Below are 24739 nucleotides of genomic sequence, written 5' to 3' on the forward strand. Positions count from 1 at the left end.
GCAGAACTTGCTAACCTACCGGCAAGGATGTTAGTCCCCTCCAGTTCAGGTGCAAACTGTCCAATTCGAACTGGTCACACCTCCCCTGGAAGAAATCCCAATTGTCCAGAAACATGAACCCCTCCCTCATGCACCATCCCCTCAGCCAGGTATTTGGCTGCATTATCTTCCTGTTTCTAGCCTCACTAGCACGTGGCATGGGTAGCAATCCACCTGTGAGATCTCACTTTCCCACCCCCCTTTCATCCTCTGGGATTTCTGTTCCCACTCCCCCGTCCTTCCAACTGTTGGATCTCCCCTCAGAATCCCCCTTCCTCCTGTGGGATCTCTCTTCCACGTCCCTCATCCTGCTATAGGATATCTCTTCCAAATCCCCATTCCTCCTGTGGGATTTAAACTCTCCACCCTTTTATTCCAGTGTGATCTCTCATCCCCATCCCATTTCCTATTGTGGGAACTCTCTTTCCCATCCCACTTCCTCCTGTGGGATCTCTCTACCCCATTCCTTCCTCCTGTGGGAACACTCATCCCCATCTGCTTTCCTGCTGTCGGATCTCTCTTCTCCATCCCCCTTCCTCCTGTGGACTCTGTTCCCTATACACCTTCCTCTTGTGGGATCCCTCATCACCAGTTCCCTTACTCCTGATGAATTGCTCTTCCCCATCCCCATTCCTACAGTGGAATCTCTCTTCTCCACCCCCCATGCTCCTGTGGGATCTCCCTTCCGCGTCCCCTTCCACCCTCTGGGGCCTCTGTTCCCATCCCACTTCCTCCTGTGGGATTTAAACTTCCCATCCCTTTCCTCCTGTGGGATCTCTCTTCCCTATCAACCGGGGCTCTGTTTCCATCCTCCACTTCCTATGGGATCTTGATTCCCCATTTCCCTTCCTCCTGTACATCTCTCTTCCCCAATCCCCATCCTCCTGTGGGATCACTCTTCCCAATCCCCTCCGTCGGGTGGGATCACACTTACCCATCCCACTTCCTCCCGTGGCATCTATTTTCCCATCCCTCTTCCTCCTATGGGATCTCTCCTACTCATCCCCCAACCTCCTGTATGATCTCGCTTCCCCACCTGTCTAATCTCTCGTCCCCATGCCCGCTCATCCTATGGGATCTGTATTCCCCATTCCATTTCCTTCTGTGGGATTTCTCTTCCCCATCCACTTTCATCCTGTGGGATCTCTCATCACCATCCCCCTTCCTCCTATGGGTCATCATAATGCCCTCTCTTCCTGTGGGATCTGTATTGTCCCTGCACACGTATCTCTCTTCCCCATCCCACATCCTCTTGTTGGATCTCCCTTCCCCATTCTCCTTCCAACTGTGGGATATTTCCTCCCCACCATTTTTCTTCCTAGGGATATATCTTCCCAACCCTCTTACTTCTGTGGGATCTCTATTCCCCATCCCCTTCCTCCTGTGGGATCTCTCTTCCCCATCCCCCTTCCTCCTGTGGGATCTCTCTTCCCCATCCCCCTTCCTCCTGTGGGATCTCTCTTTCCCATCCCTCTTCCTCTTGTGGGATCTCTCTTTCCCATCCCCATTACTCATGAGGTATCTCTCCTACTCATCCCACATTCTCCTACGGGATCTCTCTTGCCCATTACCTTCCCGCTATTGGATATCTCTTCTCATCCACTTTCCTGCCCTGGCATCTCTTTACCCGATCGCACTTCCTCCTGTGGAATCTCACTTCCCCATCCCCTTCTTCCTATGTAATATCTCTTCCCCACACCCTACCTTCTGTGGGATTTATCTTCCCCACCAGCTTTATTCCTCTGGGATCTCTCTATCCCATCCTATTCCTTCTGTTGGACATCTATTCCACATTCCACTTCCTGCTCTGGTCTCACCCCCAACAACTTCCTGCTGTTGGTTCTCCCTTCCCCATCACCTTCCTCCAGTGGGATCACCCTTCTCCATCCCCCTTCCTCCTGTGGGATCTCTCTTCCCCGTCCCTCCTGTGGGATCTCTCTTCCCCATCCCCCTTACTCCTGTGGATCTCTCTTCCCCATCCCCCTTACTCCTGTGGGATCTCTCTTCCCCATCCCCCTTACTCCTGTGGGATCTCTCTTCCCAATCCCGCTTCCTCCTGTGAGATCACTCTTCCCCATCCCCCTTCCTCCTGTGGGATCTGTCTTCCCAATCCCACATCCTTCTGAGGGATCGCTCTTCCACATCCCTCATCCTATTGTAGGATATCTCTTCCAAATCCCCATTCCTCCTGTGGGATTTATACTCTCCACCCTTTTATTCCTATGTGATCTCTCATCCCCATCCCCTTTCCTCCTGTGGGATATCCCTTCCCCATCTCCCTTCCTCCTGTGGGAGCTCTCTTCCCATTCGTCCTTCTGCCTGAGTGAACTCTCCTCCCCACACCCCTTCATAGAATCATAAAATCATAAAACACCAGCGCACAGAAAACAAGCCATTCGGCCCTTCTGCTTTGTGCCGAATCTCTATTCCGCTTGTCCCATTGACCTGTACCCAGTCCATAACCTTCCAGTCCTCTCCCATCCATACATCTATCCAATTTATTTTTAACACTTAAGAGTGATTCCGCATTTTCTACATCAGATGGCACCTTGTTCCACACTCTCACCACCCTCTGAGTGAAGAATTTCCCCCTAAACCTTTCCCCTTTCACTCTGAACCAAGTCCTCCTGTAATTTATCTCTCCCAATCTATGTGAAAGAGACTATTTGCATTTACCCTGACTATACCCCTCAGAGTTTTGTAAACCTCTTTGAAATCTCCCCGCATTCTTCTATGCTCCAAGGAATAAAGTCCTAACCTGTTCAATCTTTCCTTGTAACTCAACTCCTGAAGACCCGGCAACATCCTAGTAAATCTTCTCTGCACTTGTTCAACCTTACTGATATCCTTCCTATAGTTCAGTGACCAGAACTGCACACAATACTCCATATTTGGCCTTACCAATGTCCTGTACAACCTCACCATAACATCCCAACTCCTATACTCAACTTTGATTTATGAATGCCAGGATGCCAAAAGCCTTCTTCACAAACCTATCTACCTGTGATGCCACTTTCTGGGAATTATGTATCCGAACTCCCAGGTCCCTTTGTTCCTCCACACTCCTCAGTGCCCTACCATTTACTGTGTATGTCCTGCCTTGATTTGTCCTTCCAAAATGCAACACCTCACACTTGTCTGCATTAAAGTGGTGAATAGTGGTGTGGCTCAGGGATCTGCACTGGGTCCAATCTTGTTTGTCATATACATTAATGATCTGGATGATGGGGTGGTAAATTGGATTAGTAAGTATGCAGATAATACTAAGATAGGTGACATTGTGGATAATGAAGGTTTTCAAAGCTTGTTGTTCAGAGATTTAGGCCAGTTAGAAGAGTGGGCTGAAAGATGGCAGATGGAGTTTAATGCTGATATGTGTGAGGTGATACATTTTGGTAGGAATAATCCAAAAATGACATATATGGTAAATGGTAGGGCACTGAGGAATGCAGCAGAACAGAGTGATCAAGGGATAATGGTGCAGAGTTCCCTGAAGGTGGAATCTCATGTGGATAGGGTGCTGAAGAAAGCTTTTGGTATACTGGCCTTTATAAATCAGAGCATTGAGTATAGGAGTTGGGATGTAATGTTAAAATTGTACAAGGCATTGGTGAGCCCAAATTTGGAGTATTGTGTACTGTTCTGGTCACTGAATTATAGGAAAGATGTCAACAAAATAGAGAGAGTAAAGAGTAAATATACTAGAATGTTACCTGGGTTTCAGCACCTAATGAACAAGCTAGGTCTTTGGAGCATAGAAGGTTGAGGGGGGACTTGATAGAGGTATTTACAATTATGAGGGGGATAGATAGAGCTGACGTGGGTAGTCTTTTTTCCATTGAGAATAGGGGAGATTCGAACAAGAGGGAATGAGTTGTGAGCGAAAGGGCAAAAATTTAGGGGTAACACAAGGGAGAACTTCTTTACTCAGAGAGTGGTAGCTGTGTGGAACGAGCTTCCAGTAGAAGTGGTAAAGGCGGGTTTGATTTTGTCATTTAAAAAAAAAATTGGATAGGTTTATGGACAGGAAAGGAATGAAATGGGGGGTTATGGGCTGAGTCCAGGTAGGTGGGACTAGGTGAGAGTAAGCATTCGGCACAGACCAGAAAGGCCGAGATGGCCTGCTTCCCTGCTGTAATTATTATCTGGTTATATGTCATAAGTTATAAATTCCATCTGCCATTTTCTGGCCCATTCTTCCAGTTGGTCCAGATCCCTCTGCAAGCTTTGAAAGCCTTCCTCGCTGTCCACAACGCCTCCAATCTTAGTGTCATCCACAAACCTGCTCATCCAATTTATCACATTATCATCCAGATCATTGATACAGACAACAACCAACAATGGTCCCAGCACAGATCCCTGAGACACACCACTTGTCACAGGCCTCCAGTCTGAGAAGCAATCATCCACTACCACTCTCTGTCTTCTCCCACACAGTCAATTTGAATCCAGTTTACAACCTCTTCATGGATACCTCGTGTCTGAACCTTCTGAACTAACCTTTTATGTGGGACCTTGTCAAAGGCCTTACTAAAGTCCATGTAGACAACATCCACAGCCTTTCCTTCATATGTATTCTTGGTAACATCCTCGACAAACACTACAAGATTCATTAAACATGATCTACCATGAAAGCCATGTTGACTATCTTTTATCAGCCCTTGGCTGTCCAAATCCTTGCATATCCGAACTCTCAGAACACCTTCTGATAAATTACCTGTTACTGATGTCAGGCTCACTGGCCTGTAATTACCTGGTGTAATTTTGGAGCCTTTTTCAAACAACGGAACAACATGAGCTACCCTCCAATCCTCCGGCACCGCACCCGTGGCTAAGGACATTTTAAATATTTCTGCCAGGGCCCCTGCAATTTCTACACTAGTCTCTCTCAAGGTCCGAGTAAATATCATGTCAGGCCCGGAGATTTATCTACTTTTATTCACTGTAAGGCAGCAAGCATCTCCTTCTCTTTAATCTCTATATGTTCCAGGACACTACTGTTTGTTTGCCTAAATTCCAAATGCCAGTTTCCTGAGTAAACACTGACGCAAAAAAACTCCCCCATCTCATAAGGCTCCACACATAGACAACCACTCTGATCATCTAGGGGACCAATTTTGACCTTTACTTTCCTTTTACTCTTAATATACTTGTAGAAACTCTTCGGGTTTACTTTCACATTACCAGCCACAGCAACCTCATGTCTCCTTTTTGCCTTCCTGATTTCCTTCTTCAGTATTCCTTTACATTTTCTATAAGTATCTAATTTCTTCCTTGTTGCCTATACCTGCTAAACACCTACTTAACCAGATTACTAATATCCCTTGAAAACAAGGTTCCCTCTGCCTGTTAACATTATCTTTCATCCCGGCAGGAACATGCAAACTCTGCACTCTCAAAATTTCAGCCTTGAAGGCGTTCCACTTACTGAACACATCCTTGCCAGAAAACAACTTATCCCAATCCACTCTTCCCAGATCCTCTCTCATTTCCACAAAATTGTCCCTTCTCCAATTCAGAACCTTAACTGGTGGACCAGTCCTGTCTTTATCCATAATTATCTTGAAACGTTTGGGTCACTGGACCCAAAATGTTCACTTACACATACTTCTGTCACCTGACCTGTCTGGTTCCCTAATAGGAGATCAAGTACTGCACCCTCTCTCGTTGTTACCTCAATATATTGATTTAGAAAACTTTCCTGAACACATTTGACAAACTCCATGCCATCAAACCATCTCAGAATGGGAGTCCCCGTCAATATTTGGAAAGTTAAAATCCCCTACGATAACAACTTCCTGTTTCTTACATTGGTGTGCTACCTCTCCACAGATTTGCTCCTCGAATTCTCTCTGACTACTGGGCGGTCTATAATACAACCCTATTAGTGTGGTCACACCTTTCCCGTTCCTCAGCTCCACCCATATGGCCTCTGTAGACGAGCCCTCCGGGCTGTCCCGTCCACGCACAGCTGTGATATTCCCCTGACTGGTAATGCCACTCCTCCCCCTTTCATCCCTCCCCCCTATCACGTCTGTAACAATGGAAACCCGGAACATGAAGCTGCCAGTCCTGACCCTCCTGCAAACCAAGTCTTACTAATAGCAATAATGTCAAAATCATCATGTGCCAATCCACGATCTAAACTCATCTGCCTTCCACACAATACTCCTTGCATTGAAATAGATGCACCTGAGAACATTTCTATAACGTACAAACCTTTGATATCTCTCTATACAAGCAGTCCTCGCATGACCCTTATCCTCCTCCACCTCACTATCTGCTCTAACACTCTGGTTCCTCACCCCCTGCAACCTTGTTTAAAACCCCCGGAGCAGAACTTGCTAAACTACCGGCAAGGCTGTTAGTCCCCCTCCAGTTCATTTGCAAACTGTCGAACAGGCCCCAAATCCTCTGGAAGAAATCCCAATTGTCCAGAAAAAAGAACCCCTCCCTCATGCACCATCCCCTCAGCCAGGTATGAAGCTGCATTATCTTCCTATTTCCAGCCTCACAATCACGTGGCATGGGTAGCAATCCACATGTGAGATCTCGCTTTCCCATCCCCCTTTGATCCGCTGAGCTCTCTGTTCCCACTCCCCCATCCTTCCAACTGTGGGATCTCTCCTCAGCATCCCACTTCCTTCTGTGGGATCTCTCATCCCCATCCCAATTCCATCTGTGGGATCTCCCTTCCCCATCCCCCTTCCATCCGCTGGATCTCTCTTCCCATTCCCCTTTCTTCCTGTGGGATCTCTCATCCCAATCCCACTTCCTTCTGTGGGATCTCCCTTCCCCATCCCCCTTCCTCCTGTGGGATCTCTCTTCCCCATCCCCCTTCCTCCTGTGGGATCTCACTTCCCCATCCTCTTTCCATCTGTTGGATCTGTCTTCCCCATCTCCCTTACTCCTGTGGGATTTAAACTCCCCACCCCTTTCTTCCTGTGGGATCTCTTTTCCCTATCCCATTTCCTTCTGTGGGATCTCTCTTCCCCATCCCCCTTACTCCTGTGGGATCTCTCTTCCCAATCCCGCTTCCTCCTGTGAGATCACTCTTCCCCATCCCCCTTCCTCCTGTGGGATCTCTCTTCCCCATCCCCCTTCCTCCTGTGGGATCTGTCTTCCCAATCCCACATCCTTCTGAGGGATCGCTCTTCCACATCCCTCATCCTATTGTAGGATATCTCTTCCAAATCCCCATTCCTCCTGTGGGATTTATACTCTCCACCCTTTTATTCCTATGTGATCTCTCATCCCCATCCCCTTTCCTCCTGTGGGATATCCCTTCCCCATCTCCCTTCCTCCTGTGGGAGCTCTCTTCCCATTCGTCCTTCTGCCTGAGTGAACTCTCCTCCCCACACCCCTTCATAGAATCATAAAATCATAAAACACCAGCGCACAGAAAACAAGCCATTCGGCCCTTCTGCTTTGTGCCGAATCTCTATTCCGCTTGTCCCATTGACCTGTACCCAGTCCATAACCTTCCAGTCCTCTCCCATCCATACATCTATCCAATTTATTTTTAACACTTAAGAGTGATTCCGCATTTTCTACATCAGATGGCACCTTGTTCCACACTCTCACCACCCTCTGAGTGAAGAATTTCCCCCTAAACCTTTCCCCTTTCACTCTGAACCAAGTCCTCCTGTAATTTATCTCTCCCAATCTATGTGAAAGAGACTATTTGCATTTACCCTGACTATACCCCTCAGAGTTTTGTAAACCTCTTTGAAATCTCCCCGCATTCTTCTATGCTCCAAGGAATAAAGTCCTAACCTGTTCAATCTTTCCTTGTAACTCAACTCCTGAAGACCCGGCAACATCCTAGTAAATCTTCTCTGCACTTGTTCAACCTTACTGATATCCTTCCTATAGTTCAGTGACCAGAACTGCACACAATACTCCATATTTGGCCTTACCAATGTCCTGTACAACCTCACCATAACATCCCAACTCCTATACTCAACTTTGATTTATGAATGCCAGGATGCCAAAAGCCTTCTTCACAAACCTATCTACCTGTGATGCCACTTTCTGGGAATTATGTATCCGAACTCCCAGGTCCCTTTGTTCCTCCACACTCCTCAGTGCCCTACCATTTACTGTGTATGTCCTGCCTTGATTTGTCCTTCCAAAATGCAACACCTCACACTTGTCTGCATTAAAGTGGTGAATAGTGGTGTGGCTCAGGGATCTGCACTGGGTCCAATCTTGTTTGTCATATACATTAATGATCTGGATGATGGGGTGGTAAATTGGATTAGTAAGTATGCAGATAATACTAAGATAGGTGACATTGTGGATAATGAAGGTTTTCAAAGCTTGTTGTTCAGAGATTTAGGCCAGTTAGAAGAGTGGGCTGAAAGATGGCAGATGGAGTTTAATGCTGATATGTGTGAGGTGATACATTTTGGTAGGAATAATCCAAAAATGACATATATGGTAAATGGTAGGGCACTGAGGAATGCAGCAGAACAGAGTGATCAAGGGATAATGGTGCAGAGTTCCCTGAAGGTGGAATCTCATGTGGATAGGGTGCTGAAGAAAGCTTTTGGTATACTGGCCTTTATAAATCAGAGCATTGAGTATAGGAGTTGGGATGTAATGTTAAAATTGTACAAGGCATTGGTGAGCCCAAATTTGGAGTATTGTGTACTGTTCTGGTCACTGAATTATAGGAAAGATGTCAACAAAATAGAGAGAGTAAAGAGTAAATATACTAGAATGTTACCTGGGTTTCAGCACCTAATGAACAAGCTAGGTCTTTGGAGCATAGAAGGTTGAGGGGGGACTTGATAGAGGTATTTACAATTATGAGGGGGATAGATAGAGCTGACGTGGGTAGTCTTTTTTCCATTGAGAATAGGGGAGATTCGAACAAGAGGGAATGAGTTGTGAGCGAAAGGGCAAAAATTTAGGGGTAACACAAGGGAGAACTTCTTTACTCAGAGAGTGGTAGCTGTGTGGAACGAGCTTCCAGTAGAAGTGGTAAAGGCGGGTTTGATTTTGTCATTTAAAAAAAAAATTGGATAGGTTTATGGACAGGAAAGGAATGAAATGGGGGGTTATGGGCTGAGTCCAGGTAGGTGGGACTAGGTGAGAGTAAGCATTCGGCACAGACCAGAAAGGCCGAGATGGCCTGCTTCCCTGCTGTAATTATTATCTGGTTATATGTCATAAGTTATAAATTCCATCTGCCATTTTCTGGCCCATTCTTCCAGTTGGTCCAGATCCCTCTGCAAGCTTTGAAAGCCTTCCTCGCTGTCCACAACGCCTCCAATCTTAGTGTCATCCACAAACCTGCTCATCCAATTTATCACATTATCATCCAGATCATTGATACAGACAACAACCAACAATGGTCCCAGCACAGATCCCTGAGACACACCACTTGTCACAGGCCTCCAGTCTGAGAAGCAATCATCCACTACCACTCTCTGTCTTCTCCCACACAGTCAATTTGAATCCAGTTTACAACCTCTTCATGGATACCTCGTGTCTGAACCTTCTGAACTAACCTTTTATGTGGGACCTTGTCAAAGGCCTTACTAAAGTCCATGTAGACAACATCCACAGCCTTTCCTTCATATGTATTCTTGGTAACATCCTCGACAAACACTACAAGATTCATTAAACATGATCTACCATGAAAGCCATGTTGACTATCTTTTATCAGCCCTTGGCTGTCCAAATCCTTGCATATCCGAACTCTCAGAACACCTTCTGATAAATTACCTGTTACTGATGTCAGGCTCACTGGCCTGTAATTACCTGGTGTAATTTTGGAGCCTTTTTCAAACAACGGAACAACATGAGCTACCCTCCAATCCTCCGGCACCGCACCCGTGGCTAAGGACATTTTAAATATTTCTGCCAGGGCCCCTGCAATTTCTACACTAGTCTCTCTCAAGGTCCGAGTAAATATCATGTCAGGCCCGGAGATTTATCTACTTTTATTCACTGTAAGGCAGCAAGCATCTCCTTCTCTTTAATCTCTATATGTTCCAGGACACTACTGTTTGTTTGCCTAAATTCCAAATGCCAGTTTCCTGAGTAAACACTGACGCAAAAAAACTCCCCCATCTCATAAGGCTCCACACATAGACAACCACTCTGATCATCTAGGGGACCAATTTTGACCTTTACTTTCCTTTTACTCTTAATATACTTGTAGAAACTCTTCGGGTTTACTTTCACATTACCAGCCACAGCAACCTCATGTCTCCTTTTTGCCTTCCTGATTTCCTTCTTCAGTATTCCTTTACATTTTCTATAAGTATCTAATTTCTTCCTTGTTGCCTATACCTGCTAAACACCTACTTAACCAGATTACTAATATCCCTTGAAAACAAGGTTCCCTCTGCCTGTTAACATTATCTTTCATCCCGGCAGGAACATGCAAACTCTGCACTCTCAAAATTTCAGCCTTGAAGGCGTTCCACTTACTGAACACATCCTTGCCAGAAAACAACTTATCCCAATCCACTCTTCCCAGATCCTCTCTCATTTCCACAAAATTGTCCCTTCTCCAATTCAGAACCTTAACTGGTGGACCAGTCCTGTCTTTATCCATAATTATCTTGAAACGTTTGGGTCACTGGACCCAAAATGTTCACTTACACATACTTCTGTCACCTGACCTGTCTGGTTCCCTAATAGGAGATCAAGTACTGCACCCTCTCTCGTTGTTACCTCAATATATTGATTTAGAAAACTTTCCTGAACACATTTGACAAACTCCATGCCATCAAACCATCTCAGAATGGGAGTCCCCGTCAATATTTGGAAAGTTAAAATCCCCTACGATAACAACTTCCTGTTTCTTACATTGGTGTGCTACCTCTCCACAGATTTGCTCCTCGAATTCTCTCTGACTACTGGGCGGTCTATAATACAACCCTATTAGTGTGGTCACACCTTTCCCGTTCCTCAGCTCCACCCATATGGCCTCTGTAGACGAGCCCTCCGGGCTGTCCCGTCCACGCACAGCTGTGATATTCCCCTGACTGGTAATGCCACTCCTCCCCCTTTCATCCCTCCCCCCTATCACGTCTGTAACAATGGAAACCCGGAACATGAAGCTGCCAGTCCTGCCCCTCCTGCAAACCAAGTCTTACTAATAGCAATAATGTCAAAATCATCATGTGCCAATCCACGATCTAAACTCATCTGCCTTCCACACAATACTCCTTGCATTGAAATAGATGCACCTGAGAACATTTCTATAACGTACAAACCTTTGATATCTCTCTATACAAGCAGTCCTCGCATGACCCTTATCCTCCTCCACCTCACTATCTGCTCTAACACTCTGGTTCCTCACCCCCTGCAACCTTGTTTAAAACCCCCGGAGCAGAACTTGCTAAACTACCGGCAAGGCTGTTAGTCCCCCTCCAGTTCATTTGCAAACTGTCGAACAGGCCCCAAATCCTCTGGAAGAAATCCCAATTGTCCAGAAAAAAGAACCCCTCCCTCATGCACCATCCCCTCAGCCAGGTATGAAGCTGCATTATCTTCCTATTTCCAGCCTCACAATCACGTGGCATGGGTAGCAATCCACATGTGAGATCTCGCTTTCCCATCCCCCTTTGATCCGCTGAGCTCTCTGTTCCCACTCCCCCATCCTTCCAACTGTGGGATCTCTCCTCAGCATCCCACTTCCTTCTGTGGGATCTCTCATCCCCATCCCAATTCCATCTGTGGGATCTCCCTTCCCCATCCCCCTTCCATCCGCTGGATCTCTCTTCCCATTCCCCTTTCTTCCTGTGGGATCTCTCATCCCAATCCCACTTCCTTCTGTGGGATCTCCCTTCCCCATCCCCCTTCCTCCTGTGGGATCTCTCTTCCCCATCCCCCTTCCTCCTGTGGGATCTCACTTCCCCATCCTCTTTCCATCTGTTGGATCTGTCTTCCCCATCTCCCTTACTCCTGTGGGATTTAAACTCCCCACCCCTTTCTTCCTGTGGGATCTCTTTTCCCTATCCCATTTCCTTCTGTGGGATCTCTCTTCCCCATCCCCCTTCCTCCTGTGGGATCCCTCTTCCCTGTCCCCCTTCATCCTGTGGGATCTCACTTCCCCATCCTCTTTCCATCTGTTGGATCTGTCTTCCCCATCTCCCTTACTCCTGTGGGATTTAAACTACCCACCCCTTTCTTCCTGTGGGATCTCTCTTCCTCATCCCCCTTCCTTCTGTGGGATCTCTCTTCCCCATCCCCCTTCCTCCTGTGGGATCCCTCTTCCCTGTCCCCCTTCATCCTGTGGGATCGCTCTTCCCCACCCCTTTCCTCCTGTGGGATCTCTCTTCACCATCCCCCTTCCTCCTGTGGGATCTCTCATCCCCATCCCAATTCCATCTGTGGGATCTCCCTTCCCCATCCCCCTTCCATCCGCTGGATCTCTCTTCCCATTCCCCTTTCTTCCTGTGGGATCTCTCATCCCAATCCCACTTCCTTCTGTGGGATCTCCCTTCCCCATCCCCCTTCCTCCTGTGGGATCTCTCTTCCCCATCCCCTTCCTCCTGTGGGATCTCACTTCCCCATCCTCTTTCCATCTGTTGGATCTGTCTTCCCCATCTCCCTTACTCCTGTGGGATTTAAACTCCCCACCCCTTTCTTCCTGTGGGATCTCTCTTCCCCATCCCCCTTCCTTCTGTGGGATCTCTCTTCCCCATCCCCCTTCCTCCTGTGGGATCCCTCTTCCCTGTCCCCCTTCATCCTGTGGGATCGCTCTTCCCCACCCCTTTCCTCCTGTGGGATCTCTCTTCACCATCCCCCTTCCTCCTGTGGGAACTCTCTTCCCCATCCCCCTTCCTCCTGTGGGATCTCTCTTCCCCATCCCCCTTCCTCCTGTGGGATCACTCTTCCCCATCCCCCTTCCTCCTGTGGGATCGCTCTTCCCCATCCCTCTTCCTACTTTGGGTCATCATAATGCCCCCTCTTCCTGTGGGAACTGTCTTGTGCCTCCACATGTATCTCTCTTCCCCATCCCACATCCTCCTGTCAGATCAACTCTACCGCATCCCCAATTCTTCTGGGGGATCTGTTCCCCAGCCCCCTTCCTCCTCTGAGATATCTCTTACCCATCCCCCTTCCTCCTCAGGGATCTCTCCTCCCCATCCCACATCCTTCTGTGGGATCTCTCTTCCCCATCCCACTTCCTCTTCCGGGATCTCTCTTCCCCACCCCACATCCTCCTCTGGGACCTCTCCTCCCCATCCCCTTTCCTCTACTGGGATCTCTCTTCCCCATCCCACTTCCTCCTGTGGGATCTTTCTTTCAAGTCCGCACTCCTCCTGAGGGATCTCTCTTCCCTATCGCCCTCCTCATGTGGGAGCTCTCTTCCACATACCCTTTTCTCCTCTGGGATCACTTCCCCATCTCCTTTCTCTTACCCATCCCCCTTCCTCCTGAGTGATCTCTTACCCCTCCCCCTTCCTCCAGTGGTATCGCACTCTCCCATCTCCCTTCCTCCTGGAGGAACTCTATTCCCCATCCCCTTTCCTCCTTTGGCAACACTTCCCTATCCCCCTTCCTCCTGTGGGATCTCTCTTCCCCATCCTTGTTCCTCCTGTGGGTTCTCTCTTCGCCATCCCTTTTCTTCCTGTGTGATCTCTTCCCCATCCCCCTTTCTCCTGTGGGATCTCTCTTCAATGCCCACTTCCTCTTGTGGAATATCTCCCAGAGCCTCGTTCCTCATGTGGATTCAATCATCCTCATCCCGCTGCCTTTTTTGGGATCTCGCTTCACCACCCCCTTCCTCATGTGTGATCTCTCCCCTAGCCATCTTCCTTCTCTGGGATCTCAGTTCCACATCCACCTCCCTCCTGCAGGAACTCTCTTCCGCATCCCCCTTCCCCCTGCAGTATCTCCCTTCCAAGTCCCCCTTCCTCCTGTGTGATCTCCCGTCCACATCACTTTTCCTCCTGTGTGATCTCTACCCCATCCCCCATCCTCCTGTGGACTCTCTCATCCCCATCCCCCTTATTCCTGTGGGATCCCTTTTCCCCATCCCCCTTATTCCCATGGGAGCTCTCTTACCCATCTCCCTTCCTCCTGAGGGATATCTCTTCCCCATCCCCCTTCCTCCTCTGGGATCACTCTACCCCATTCCACTTCCTCCAGTACGACCTGTCTTCCGTCCCCCTTCCTCCTGAGGGATCTCTCTTCCCTATTGCCCTTCCTCCTGTGGGATCTCTCCTCCCCATCCCCCTTCCTCCTGTGGGATCTCTTCCCCGTTCCCCCTTCCTCCTGTGGGATCTCTACCCCATCCATCTTCCTTCTCTGGGAACTCTCTTCCAAATTCCTCTGCCTCCTTTAGGATCTCTCCTCCCCATCCCCCTTCACCCTGTGGGATCTCTCTTCCCCATCCCCCTTCCACTTGCGGGATCTCTACTCCATCCCCATTCCTCCTACAGGACCTCTCTTCCACATCCCCCTTCCTACCGTGGGAGCTCTCTTTCACATCCCCCTTCCTCCTCTGAGATCCCCCATCCCCTTTCTCCCTTGGGATCTCTATTTCCCATCCCCCTTCCTCCTGAGTGATCTCTTCCACATCCCCCTTCCTCCTGTGGGATCTCTCTCCCCCATTCGCCTTCCTTTCCTGGGATCTCTCTTCCCCATCCCTCTTCCTCCTGTGGGATCTTTCTTCAAAGTCCCCCTTCCTCCTGAGGGATCTCTCTTCCCTATCACCCTTCCAAATGTGGGAGCTCTCTTCCCCACCCCCCGTCCACCTCTGCGATCACTTCCCCATCCCCTCTCTCCCATGGGATCTCTCTTACCCATCCCCCTTCCTCCTGTAGGACCTCTCTACCCCATCTCTCCTTCTTCTCTGGGATTTCCCTCCCCAATCCCCCTTCCCCCTGTGGTTTATCTCTTCCTGATCAACTTTCCTCCAGTGGTATCGCTCTCTCCCATCTCTCTTCCTCCTGGAGGATCTCTCTTCCCCATCCCCCTTCCTCCTGAGGGATCTATTCCCCATCCCCCTTTCTCCAGTTGGATCTTTATTCCAAGTCCCCCTTCCTCCTGAGGGATCCCTGTCGCCCTTACTCCTCTGAGATCCCTTCCCCATCCCTTTTCTCCCTTGGGATCTCTCTCTCCCATCCCCCTTACTCCTTTGGGATCGCTCTTTCCCATTCCCCTTCCTCCTGTGGGATCTCTGCTCTATTATCCTTCCTCCTTTGGGATCTCTCCTCCCCATCCCCCTTCCTTCCCAGGGATCAGTCTCCCCCATCCCCCTCCCGTCTCTTGGATCTCTCTCTCCCATCCCCCTTACTCCTTTGGGATCTCTCTTTCCCATTCCCCTTCCTCCTGTGGGATCTCTGCTCTATTATCCTTCCTCCTGAGGGATCTGTCTGCCCCATCCCCCTTCCTCCTTTGGGATCTCTCCTCCCCATCCCCCTTCCTTCCCAGGGATCAGTCTCCCCCATCCCCCTCCCGTCTCTTGGATCTCTCTTCCCCATTCCCCTCCTTCCTGTGGGATCTATTCCCCATTCCCATCCTCCGGTGGTATCTCTCTTCCCCATCTCCTTTCTGGGATCTCACTTCTCCATCCCCCTTCCTCCTGTGGGATCTCTCATCCACATCCCCCTTCCTCCTGTGTGATCTCTCTTCCTCTTGTGGGATCCCTCTTCCCTGTTCCCCTTCCTTCTGTCGGATCTCTCCTCCCCATCCCCCTTCCTCCTGTGGGATCTCTCCTCCCCCATCACCCTTCCTCCTGTGGGATCTCTTCCCCATCCTTCCTCCTGTAGGATCTCTCTTCTGCACCCCCCTCCTGCAGGGCTTCTCTTCCCCATCCCCCATCTCCGGGATTATCTCTATCTCCCATCCCCCTTCCTCCACTGGGATATCTCTCCCCATCCCTCTTCCTTCACTGGGATCTCTCTTCCCCTTCCCCCTTAATCCTGTGGGATCTCTCTTCCACAACACCCTTCCTCCTGTAGGATCTCTCTTCCCCATCTCCCTTCCTCTTGTGGGATCTTTCTTCCCTGTCCCCCTTCCTCCTGTAGGATCTCTCTTCCCCATCCCCCTTCCTCCTGGGGTATCTCTATCTCCCATCCCCCTTCCTTCACTGGGATCTATCTTCCCCATCCCCCTTAATCCTTTGGGAGCTCTATTCCCCATCTCGCTTCCTCCTGTGGGATCTCTCATCCCCATTCCCCTTCCTTCTGTGGGACCTCTTCCCCATCCCCGTTCCTCCTGCGGGATCTCTTCCCCATCCCCCATCCTCCTGTGGGATCTCTTCCCCATTCCCCTTTCTCCTGTGGGATCTCTCCTCACCATTCCCCTTCCTCCTGTGGGATCTCTCTTCCCCATCCCTCTTCCTCCTGTGGGATCCCTCTTCACCATCCGCCTTCCTCCTGTGGGATCTCTTCCCCATACCCCTTAATCCTTTGGGATCTCTCTTCCACATCCTTCTTCTTTCTGTAGGATCTCTCTTCTGGATCCCCCTTCCTCCTGCAGGACCTCTCTTCCCCATCGCCGTTCTTCCTCTGGGATGTCTCTTCCCCATCCCCCTTCCTTCTCTGGGATTACTCTTCCCCATTCCCCTTCCTTCTCTGGGATATCTACCCCTTCTCCCTTCCACCTGTGGGATCTCTCTTCCCCATTCCCCATCCTCCTGTGGGATTTCTCTCCCCCATCCCCCTTCCTCCGGTGGTTTCTCTCTTTCCCATCCCCCTTCCTTCTGTGCGATCTCTCTGCCCCATCCCCCTTCCTCCGGTTGTATCTCTCCTCCCCATCCCCCTTCCTTCCCAGAGATCTCTCTCTCCCATCCCCCTTCCTCCTGTGGGATCTCTCTTCCCCATCCCCCTTCCTCCTGTGGTATCTCTCTTCCCCATCCCTTTAGCTCAAGTGGGTCTATTTCACTGTGTCCAATTGACATTTCTACATTTCGTTCAGGAACACTTTTCTAACCATCAGTGAATGAGATTGAATATGTGGACTTTACAGGGTCACACACAGACTAAATTACTGACATTCGGCAAATACCCTGGAGCTGGGCAGTGAGGGACATTGACAGTAATGGGAACTCCGATCAGTGATTTACTGAAGGGTTTAATGTTTCCTGAAATATCCGAGTAAGGAAATTCCCTCAGACCCACGGTTTGAATCACTTTGTTCATCAATCTATCTGTTTGTGTTTAGACTTGGGCGGAATGACCTGGGAGATTCAGGAGTGAAATTGGTGTCAGAGGCTCTGAGGAACCCGGAGTGTAAAATACAGAAACTGCGGTAAGTACCAGACTGTGGGAGATTGTTTTTTACAGTCACTGGGTGTGTGACACTGAACATTAACACGATCAGTAGAAGCAAACAAACAAACATAGAAAACATAGAGGACGCTACAGGCCTTCGGCCCACAGCACTGTGCTGAACATGTTTCTACCTTAGAATTACCTCAGTTTTACCCATAGCCCTCTATATTTCTAAGCTCCATGTCGCCATCCTGGATTTTAAAGTCCCTATTGTTTCCGCCTCCACCACCGCCGCCAGCAGTCCATTCCACGCACTCACTACTCTCTGTGTAAAAAAACTTACCCCTGACCTCTCCTCTGTACCTACTTCCAAGCACCTTAAAACTATGCCCTCTCATGCTAGCCATTTCAGCCCTGGGGAAAAGCCTCCAACTATCCACATGACCAATGCCTCTCATTATCTTGTACACCTCTATCAAATCACCTCTCATCCTCTGTCTCTCCAAGAGAAAAGGCCGAGTTCACTCCACCTATTCTCATAAGGCATGCTCCCAAATCCAGGCAAAATCCTTGTAAATCCCCTCTGGTTTCCATGTCCTTTCTATAGTGAGGCGACCAGAACTGTGCACAGTACTCCAAGTGGGGTCTGACCAGGGTCCTATATTGCTGCAACATGTAACCATATAACAATTACAGCACGGAAACAGGCCATCTTGGCCCTTGTAGTCCATGCCGACCACTTACTCTCAACTAGTCCCACTGACCTGCACGCAGCCCATAACCCTCCATTCCTTTCCTATCCATTTACCTGTCCAATTTTACTTTAAATGACAATTATGAACCTGTCTCTACCACTTCTACTGGAAGCTCATTCCACACAGCCACCACTCTCTAAAGAAATTCCCCCTCGTGTTACCCTTAAACTTTTGTCCCCTAACTCTCAACTCATGTCCTCTTATTTGAATCTCCCCTACTCTCAATGGAAAAACCCTATCCACGTCAACTCGATCTATCCCCCTCATAATCTCTCAACTCTTAAACATTACCTCTCGACTCTTAAACTCAATCCCACGACTGATGAATGTCAATACATCGTACGCCTTTTTAAATACAGAGTCAACCTGCATCGCAGCTTTGAGTGTCTTATGTACTCGGACCCCAAGATCCCTCTGATCCTCCACACTGTCAAGACCAGGCATGGGCAAACTACGGCCCGCGGGCCATATGCGGCCCGTTAAGCTTTTTAATCCATCCCGCAGAACTTGATTAAATTATATTAATAAACCTTGTTAATGTTTTTCCCCCGCAATTCTGGCGTTTTCTCAATAGATGACGCACTCTATATACATTGACCTTTGTTGAGGTGCAGCGTATTACTCCACATTTGCGCTTTACTCTTTGTTCGGCTCGACCTATTTGTGTGAACAGGCGTTCAGCGTCATGAACATCAACAAAGCCAGCCACAGATCCAAGTTAACTGACCAACACCTCAGATCCATCCTGAGAATCGCCACAACAAAACTAAATCCAGACTTTGATGCGCTGGCTAAAAGGGGAGACCAACAACACTGTTCCCACTGAAATTAAAAATATGTTTCTTCGTTGTGTTATGTAAAAATGCATTTGAAAATATTTTTTTCAATAAGCCTTACATGTTACATGTCATTGCTGTTAAGTGATGGACATGAGTAGTGCGCAGGTGCACGTACGTTCTCAAAATAAAAAAAAATGCGCTCCAGATCAAATAACCCGCTCCGCATACTGGCACACTGTCACTGTTCTGTCTTTGTGCTGGTCGTTGTTGAGTTTTGGCACAGGGGACAATTGAATAAGAAGGAGCAGGACAAGTAGACCAGCATCTCCTTCCATTTTTGAAATAAAGACAGTCAGGAGGAGAGTGATGATGATAATATCTTGAAGGATAACAGAATTTTCAGTGCTTTAAAATAATAGCTGTTACTATTAAAAAAAGCTGAATTTTATTCATTTAATTTTCAGTGTTTTAAAAGTCATTTAAAAAAATAGCTAAGTACCATGGGACTTCAAAGACAGATATTTTGTTGTAATGCATTTGTTCATTTTCAATTGAAATTAAAGCACATGTTTTCTACATATTCCATGATATTTTATTTTCTCTTATGAGGTGTATTACCAAAACACTCCGTCCATCTGCTCCTGGTCCGGCCACCCTGTCAAATTTTAGAACCCTTTGTGGCCCACAAGTCAAAAAGTTTTCCCACCCCTGGTCAAGACTCTTACCATTAACACTATATTCTACCAGCATATTTGACTTACCAAAATGAACCACTTCACACTTAACTGGGTTGAACTCCATTTGCAACTTCTCAGCCCAGTTTTGCATCCTTTCAGCGTCCCGCTGTAACCTCTGACAGCCCTCCACACTATCCACAACACCCCCAACCTTTGTGTCATCAGCAAACTTACTGACCCTACCCTCCACTTCCTCATCCAGGTCATTTATAAAAATCACAAAGACGAGGGGTCCCAGAACAGATCCCTGAGGCACACCACTGGTCACCGACCTCAATACAGAATATGACCCAACTACATCCACTCTTTGTCTTCTGTGGGCAAGCCAGTTCTGGATCCACAAAGCAATGTCCCCTTGGATCCCATGCCTCCTTACTTTCTCAATAAGCCTTGCATGGGGTACCTTATCAAATGCCTTGCTGAAATCCATATACACTATATCCACTGCTCTACTTTCCGGTCCCAGTGACTTATCCAACTTGATGCTTTTCAAAAGCTCCACCACATCCTCTTTCTTAATATCTACATTCTCAAGTTTTTCAGTCCACTGCAATTCATCCCTACAATTGCCAAGATCCTTTTCCGTAATGAATACCGAAGCAAATGGTTTATTAAATACCTCCGCTGTTTCCTCCGGTTCAATAGCTCTTTTCCATTATCACACCAGTTTGATCCTATTCTCTCACATCTTATCCTCTTGCTCTTCACATACTTGCAGAATGCTTTGGGGTTTTCCTTAATCCTGTCCGCCAAGGCCTTCTCATGGCCCCTTCCAGCTCTCCTGATTTCATTCTTAAGCTCCTTCCTGCCAGCCTTATAATCTTCCAGATTCATATCATTACCTCGTTTTTTTGAACCTTTCGTAAGCTCTTCTTTCCTCCTTGACTAGATTTACAACGGCTTTTGTGCACCACGGATCTTGTACCCTTCCATCCTTTCCATGTCTCATTGGAACGTACCTACTCAGAACCCCACGCAAATATCCCCTGAACATTTTCTACATTTCTTCGGTATGTTTCCCTGAGGACATCTGTTTCCAATTTATGCTTACAAGCCTGATAGCCTCATAGTTCTCCATACTCCAATTAAAGGTTGCCCTAACCTGCCTGTTCCTATCCCTCTCTAAGGCTATGGTAAAAGAGATAGAACTGTGATCACTATCTCCAAAATGCTGTCCCACTGAGAGACCTGACACCTGACCAGGTTCATTTCCCAATACCAGATCAAGTACAGCCTCTCCTCTTGTAGGCTTATCTGCATATTGTGTCACAAAACCTTCCTGAACAGACCTAACAAACTCCACCCCATCTAAACCCCTCACTCTAGGGAAATGACAATCAATATCTGGGAAATTAAAATCTCACACCTCAACAACCCTGTTATTATTACTCCTTTCCAGAATCTGTCTCCCTATCTGCTCCTCGATGTCCCTGTTACTGTTGGGTGGTCTATACAAAACACATAGTAGAGTTATTGACCCCTTCCTGTTCCTAACTTCCACCCACAGAGACGCCGTAGACAACCCCTTCATAATGTCCTCCTTCTCTGTAGCCGTGACACTATCTCTGATCAACAGTGCCAGGTCTCCACCTCTTTTGCCTCCCTCCCTGTCCTTTCTGAAACAATTAAAGCCTGGCACCCGAAGTAGCCGTTCCTGCACCTGAGCCATCCTAGTCTCTGTAATAGCCACCACATCATAGCTCCGAGAGCTGATCCACGGTCTAAGCTCATCCGTTTTATTCATCATACTCCTTGCATTAAAATAGACACATCTCAAACCATCGGACTGAGTGCCTCCCTTCTCTTTCACCTGCGTATCCTCCCTTTCACTCTGTCTCCAAATTCTCTCTATTTCTGAGCCAACCTTCCTCTCCTCCATCACATCAATTTGGTTCCCTCCCCCCAGCAATTCTAGTTTAAACTCTCCCCAGTAGCCTTAGCAAACCTTGCTGTCTGTATATTAATATACGGGATTCAAGTGCAACCCGTCCTTTCTGTGCAGGTCACACCTGCTCCAAAAGAGGTCCCAATGATCCAGAAATCTGAATCCCTGCCTCCTGCTCCAATTCCCCAGTCATGCGTTTATCCTCCACCTCATCCTAATCTTATTCTCATTGTCACGTGGGACAAACAGTAATTCCGAGATCACTACCTTTGAGGTCCTGCTTCTCAAATTCCTTCCTAACTCCCTGAAGTCTTTTTTCAAGACCTCTTCCCTTTTCCTACCAATGTCACTGGTACCAATATGGACCACAACCTCTGGCTGTTCTCCCTCACACTGCACGATATCTTGGACGTGATCAGAAACAGCCCAGACCCTGGAAACTGGGAGGCAAACTACCATCCGAGTTTCCTTCCTGCGTCCACAGAATCGTCTGTCTGACCCCCTAACTATAGTCCCCTATTTCTACTGCCATCCTCTTCCTTTTCCCACCCTCCTGAGCCACAGGGCCAGACTCAGTGCCAGAGGCATAGCTGTAGTTGCTCAGACACCCCCCGTAGGCTGGTCCCCACCACACCCCCCCCCCCCCCCCCGCTGTACTTCAACAGGAGTACTTATTGTCAAGGGGTACAGCCACTGGGGTATTCTCTAGTACCTACTTCTTGCCCTTCCCTCTCCTGACTGTGACCCAGTTCCTCGGTCTCCCGTGGCCCCGGTGTGACCACCTGCCTGTAACTCCTCTCTATCACCTCCTCACTCTCCCTGACCAGACGAAGGTCATCGAGCTGCATCTCCAGTTCCCTAACTCGGTCCCTAAGGAGCTGCAGCTTGACACACCGGGTCCAGATGTTGCCGTCCGGGAGGCTGGGAGACTCCAGGATCTCCCACATCTGACACCGAGCACAGAAAACCAGCCTCACACACATACTCTCTGTCTGTACTGTAAACAGATAACCTACCTCGCCTCGACCCTTTATCGCCGAAGCCCGGTTGAGCCAAAGACTTCCTACTCTGTCTCCCGCTCCTCTGACGCTCGCTCTGTAAATCTGTCTTCCTTTTAAACTCTTCTCGCTGTTCCCACTGGCCGACTTGCCCAGTCGTGCTGAAGAAAAAAAATCAGTAATTGTGTTACTGATAAACACTGGGGATTTGTACCGACTCCTGCCTCTCTGTGTCCTTCACCCTCACTCTCTCTCATCCCCAGGCTGTGGGAGATTGTGTTTACAGTCACTGGGTGTCTGACACTGAACATTAATGTGATCAGTAATTGTGTCACTGATAAACACTGGGGATTTGTACCGTCTCCTGTCTCTCTGTGTCCTTCACCCTCACTCTCTCTCATTTCCAGGCTGGGGGATGTCGGTCTCACAGATTCTGGTGTCGAGGATCTCGTCTCCGCTCTCAGAACAAACCCATCACTGACGGAGCTGGTCCTGAGTTATAATAAACTGGGAGATTCAGGAGTGAAGCTGGTGTCTGTGGCTCTGAGGAACCCGGAGTGTAAAATACAGAAACTGGAGTAAGTACCAGACTGTGGGAGATTGTGTTTACAGTTACTGGGTGTCTGACACTGAACATTAATGTGATCAGTAATTGTGTTACTGATAAACACTGGGGATTTGTACCGTCTCCTGTCTCTCTGTGTCCTTCACCCTCACTCTCTCTCATCTCCAGGCTGAGGGATGTCGGTCTCACAGATTCTGGTGTTGAGGATCTCATCTCCACTCTCAGTACAAACCCATCACTGACGGGGCTGAACCTGAGATCAAACTCTCTGACAGACCGTTCTGTCCCCGCTCTCCGCCGCCTCATACTGACCCACCCGAGTCTGGAGCGGATCTGGTGAGTGTTTGTGTTAATGTTCAATGTGATAAAATATCAGCGGATCCGCCGGTTTTCTGGTGATATTTGTCTGTGAGTGTTGTTGAAACATTAACCCCGGTCCCCTGTTACTGACACTGTTGTGTAATCTGTTTATTTCATCGTTATTCTCCCATCTGTTTCAGGCTGTGGTACAATCGGTTCAGTGAGACGGGGGAGAAGGAACTGAGACCTCTGCGGGGAGTCAGACCCGGACTGAGAGTGGATCTGTGAACATCTGAATGTGGAGAATCGGTTCAGTGACACCGGGATGAAGGAACTGAGATCTCTGCAGGAACTCAGACCCGGACTGAGAGTGACCGTGTGAACATCTGAATGTGGTGAATCGGTTCACTGAGACCGGGAGGAAGGAACTGAGATCTCTACAGGAACCCAGACCCGGACTGATGGTGGATCTGTGAACATCTGAATGTGTGAACATCCCCGCCCGCGGGATGGGGACATTTGGCCGACTCCCCGCCCTCCCCTTTAACTCCCGCCCTTACCTTTAACGGCCGCGCGCCTGGTTCAACTTTCAACGGTTTTAACGGACCCGGCTCGGGCCTCGCGCTGTGTGCGTCGCTCGCAGCGGTCCCGCAATGACGTGTTTCCGCCTGTTGTCCGGCGGGACAGCTTCCGCCGGAAGTGCGTGTTGGAGACTCCACACGTGGCACCCCGGGGAATTACCCGGACAGGAAGAGCCCGGGGTCCGGGGCTCAGTCTGGGACACCAGTGTCCCGGGGTGGGGGGGATGATCCCGGGAGAGAATCCTTTTGCCCCCTTTGCTGAGGACGGTGCATTCGGCAGCCTGGCCGATATAATGATGTTAAATGGACAAATCCCTCGGCAGTGACCCTGGATCTGCAGCGATCCCGGACACGGCCCTGAAGTGTGATTTTATAATCATCGGTTCCCCGATGCAGAGTGACGGTGAGAAACGGGACGGATTATTCAACCGGTCACATGTTGTCGCCGGTCAGTTAATCGTGTGTGACTGTGAGTGAGTCGGGAGCAGCTTATTTATTCCCGCACGTCAGCAGCTCACACATTGTTTCATTTACATTTGTCATGATGAAATAAATAAACCTGTAACTTCCTGTCCTGGTGCCGGACTCGAGTTTTATTTGAGGTTTCTGCTGCCCCCCGCACCCTGTGCACTGCAACAGTGGGTCGGAGCAACTCACACTGACACAATAGCGTCTCAGCTCCAGGCTGAGAGAGCTCGGTCTGGCAGAGTCCGGGTAGAGCATTCCACAAATCCACCACTCTCTGGGTGAAAAAGTTTTTCCGCATCTCTGTTCTAAATGGCCTACCCCTTATTCTTAAACTGTGGCCTCCAGTTCTGGACTCACCCATCAGCGGGAACATGCTTCCTGCCTCCAGTGTGTCCAATCCCTTAATAATCTTATCTGTTTCAATCAGATCCCCTCTTATT

General features: G+C 48.6%; 1 protein-coding gene across 1 annotated transcript in view; it reads left to right on the plus strand.

The window, feature by feature from the left end:
- LOC132388068 (NACHT, LRR and PYD domains-containing protein 3-like) overlaps nucleotides 1–24409 on the plus strand; it is a 54678-nt gene extending 30269 nt beyond the window's left edge. Inside the window, exons 8-11 of the mRNA XM_059960427.1 lie at nucleotides 17182–17268; nucleotides 22793–22963; nucleotides 23119–23286; nucleotides 23451–24409. Of these exons, the coding sequence (XP_059816410.1) occupies nucleotides 17182–17268; nucleotides 22793–22963; nucleotides 23119–23286; nucleotides 23451–23538 (514 nt within the window). The 3' untranslated portion in view covers nucleotides 23539–24409. The remainder of the gene's footprint in view (nucleotides 1–17181; nucleotides 17269–22792; nucleotides 22964–23118; nucleotides 23287–23450) is intronic.
- The last annotated feature ends 330 nt before the right edge of the window (nucleotides 24410–24739 follow it).

This window comes from Hypanus sabinus, unplaced genomic scaffold (assembly GCF_030144855.1).
Source record: "Hypanus sabinus isolate sHypSab1 unplaced genomic scaffold, sHypSab1.hap1 scaffold_262, whole genome shotgun sequence".
NCBI lineage: Eukaryota > Metazoa > Chordata > Chondrichthyes > Myliobatiformes > Dasyatidae > Hypanus > Hypanus sabinus.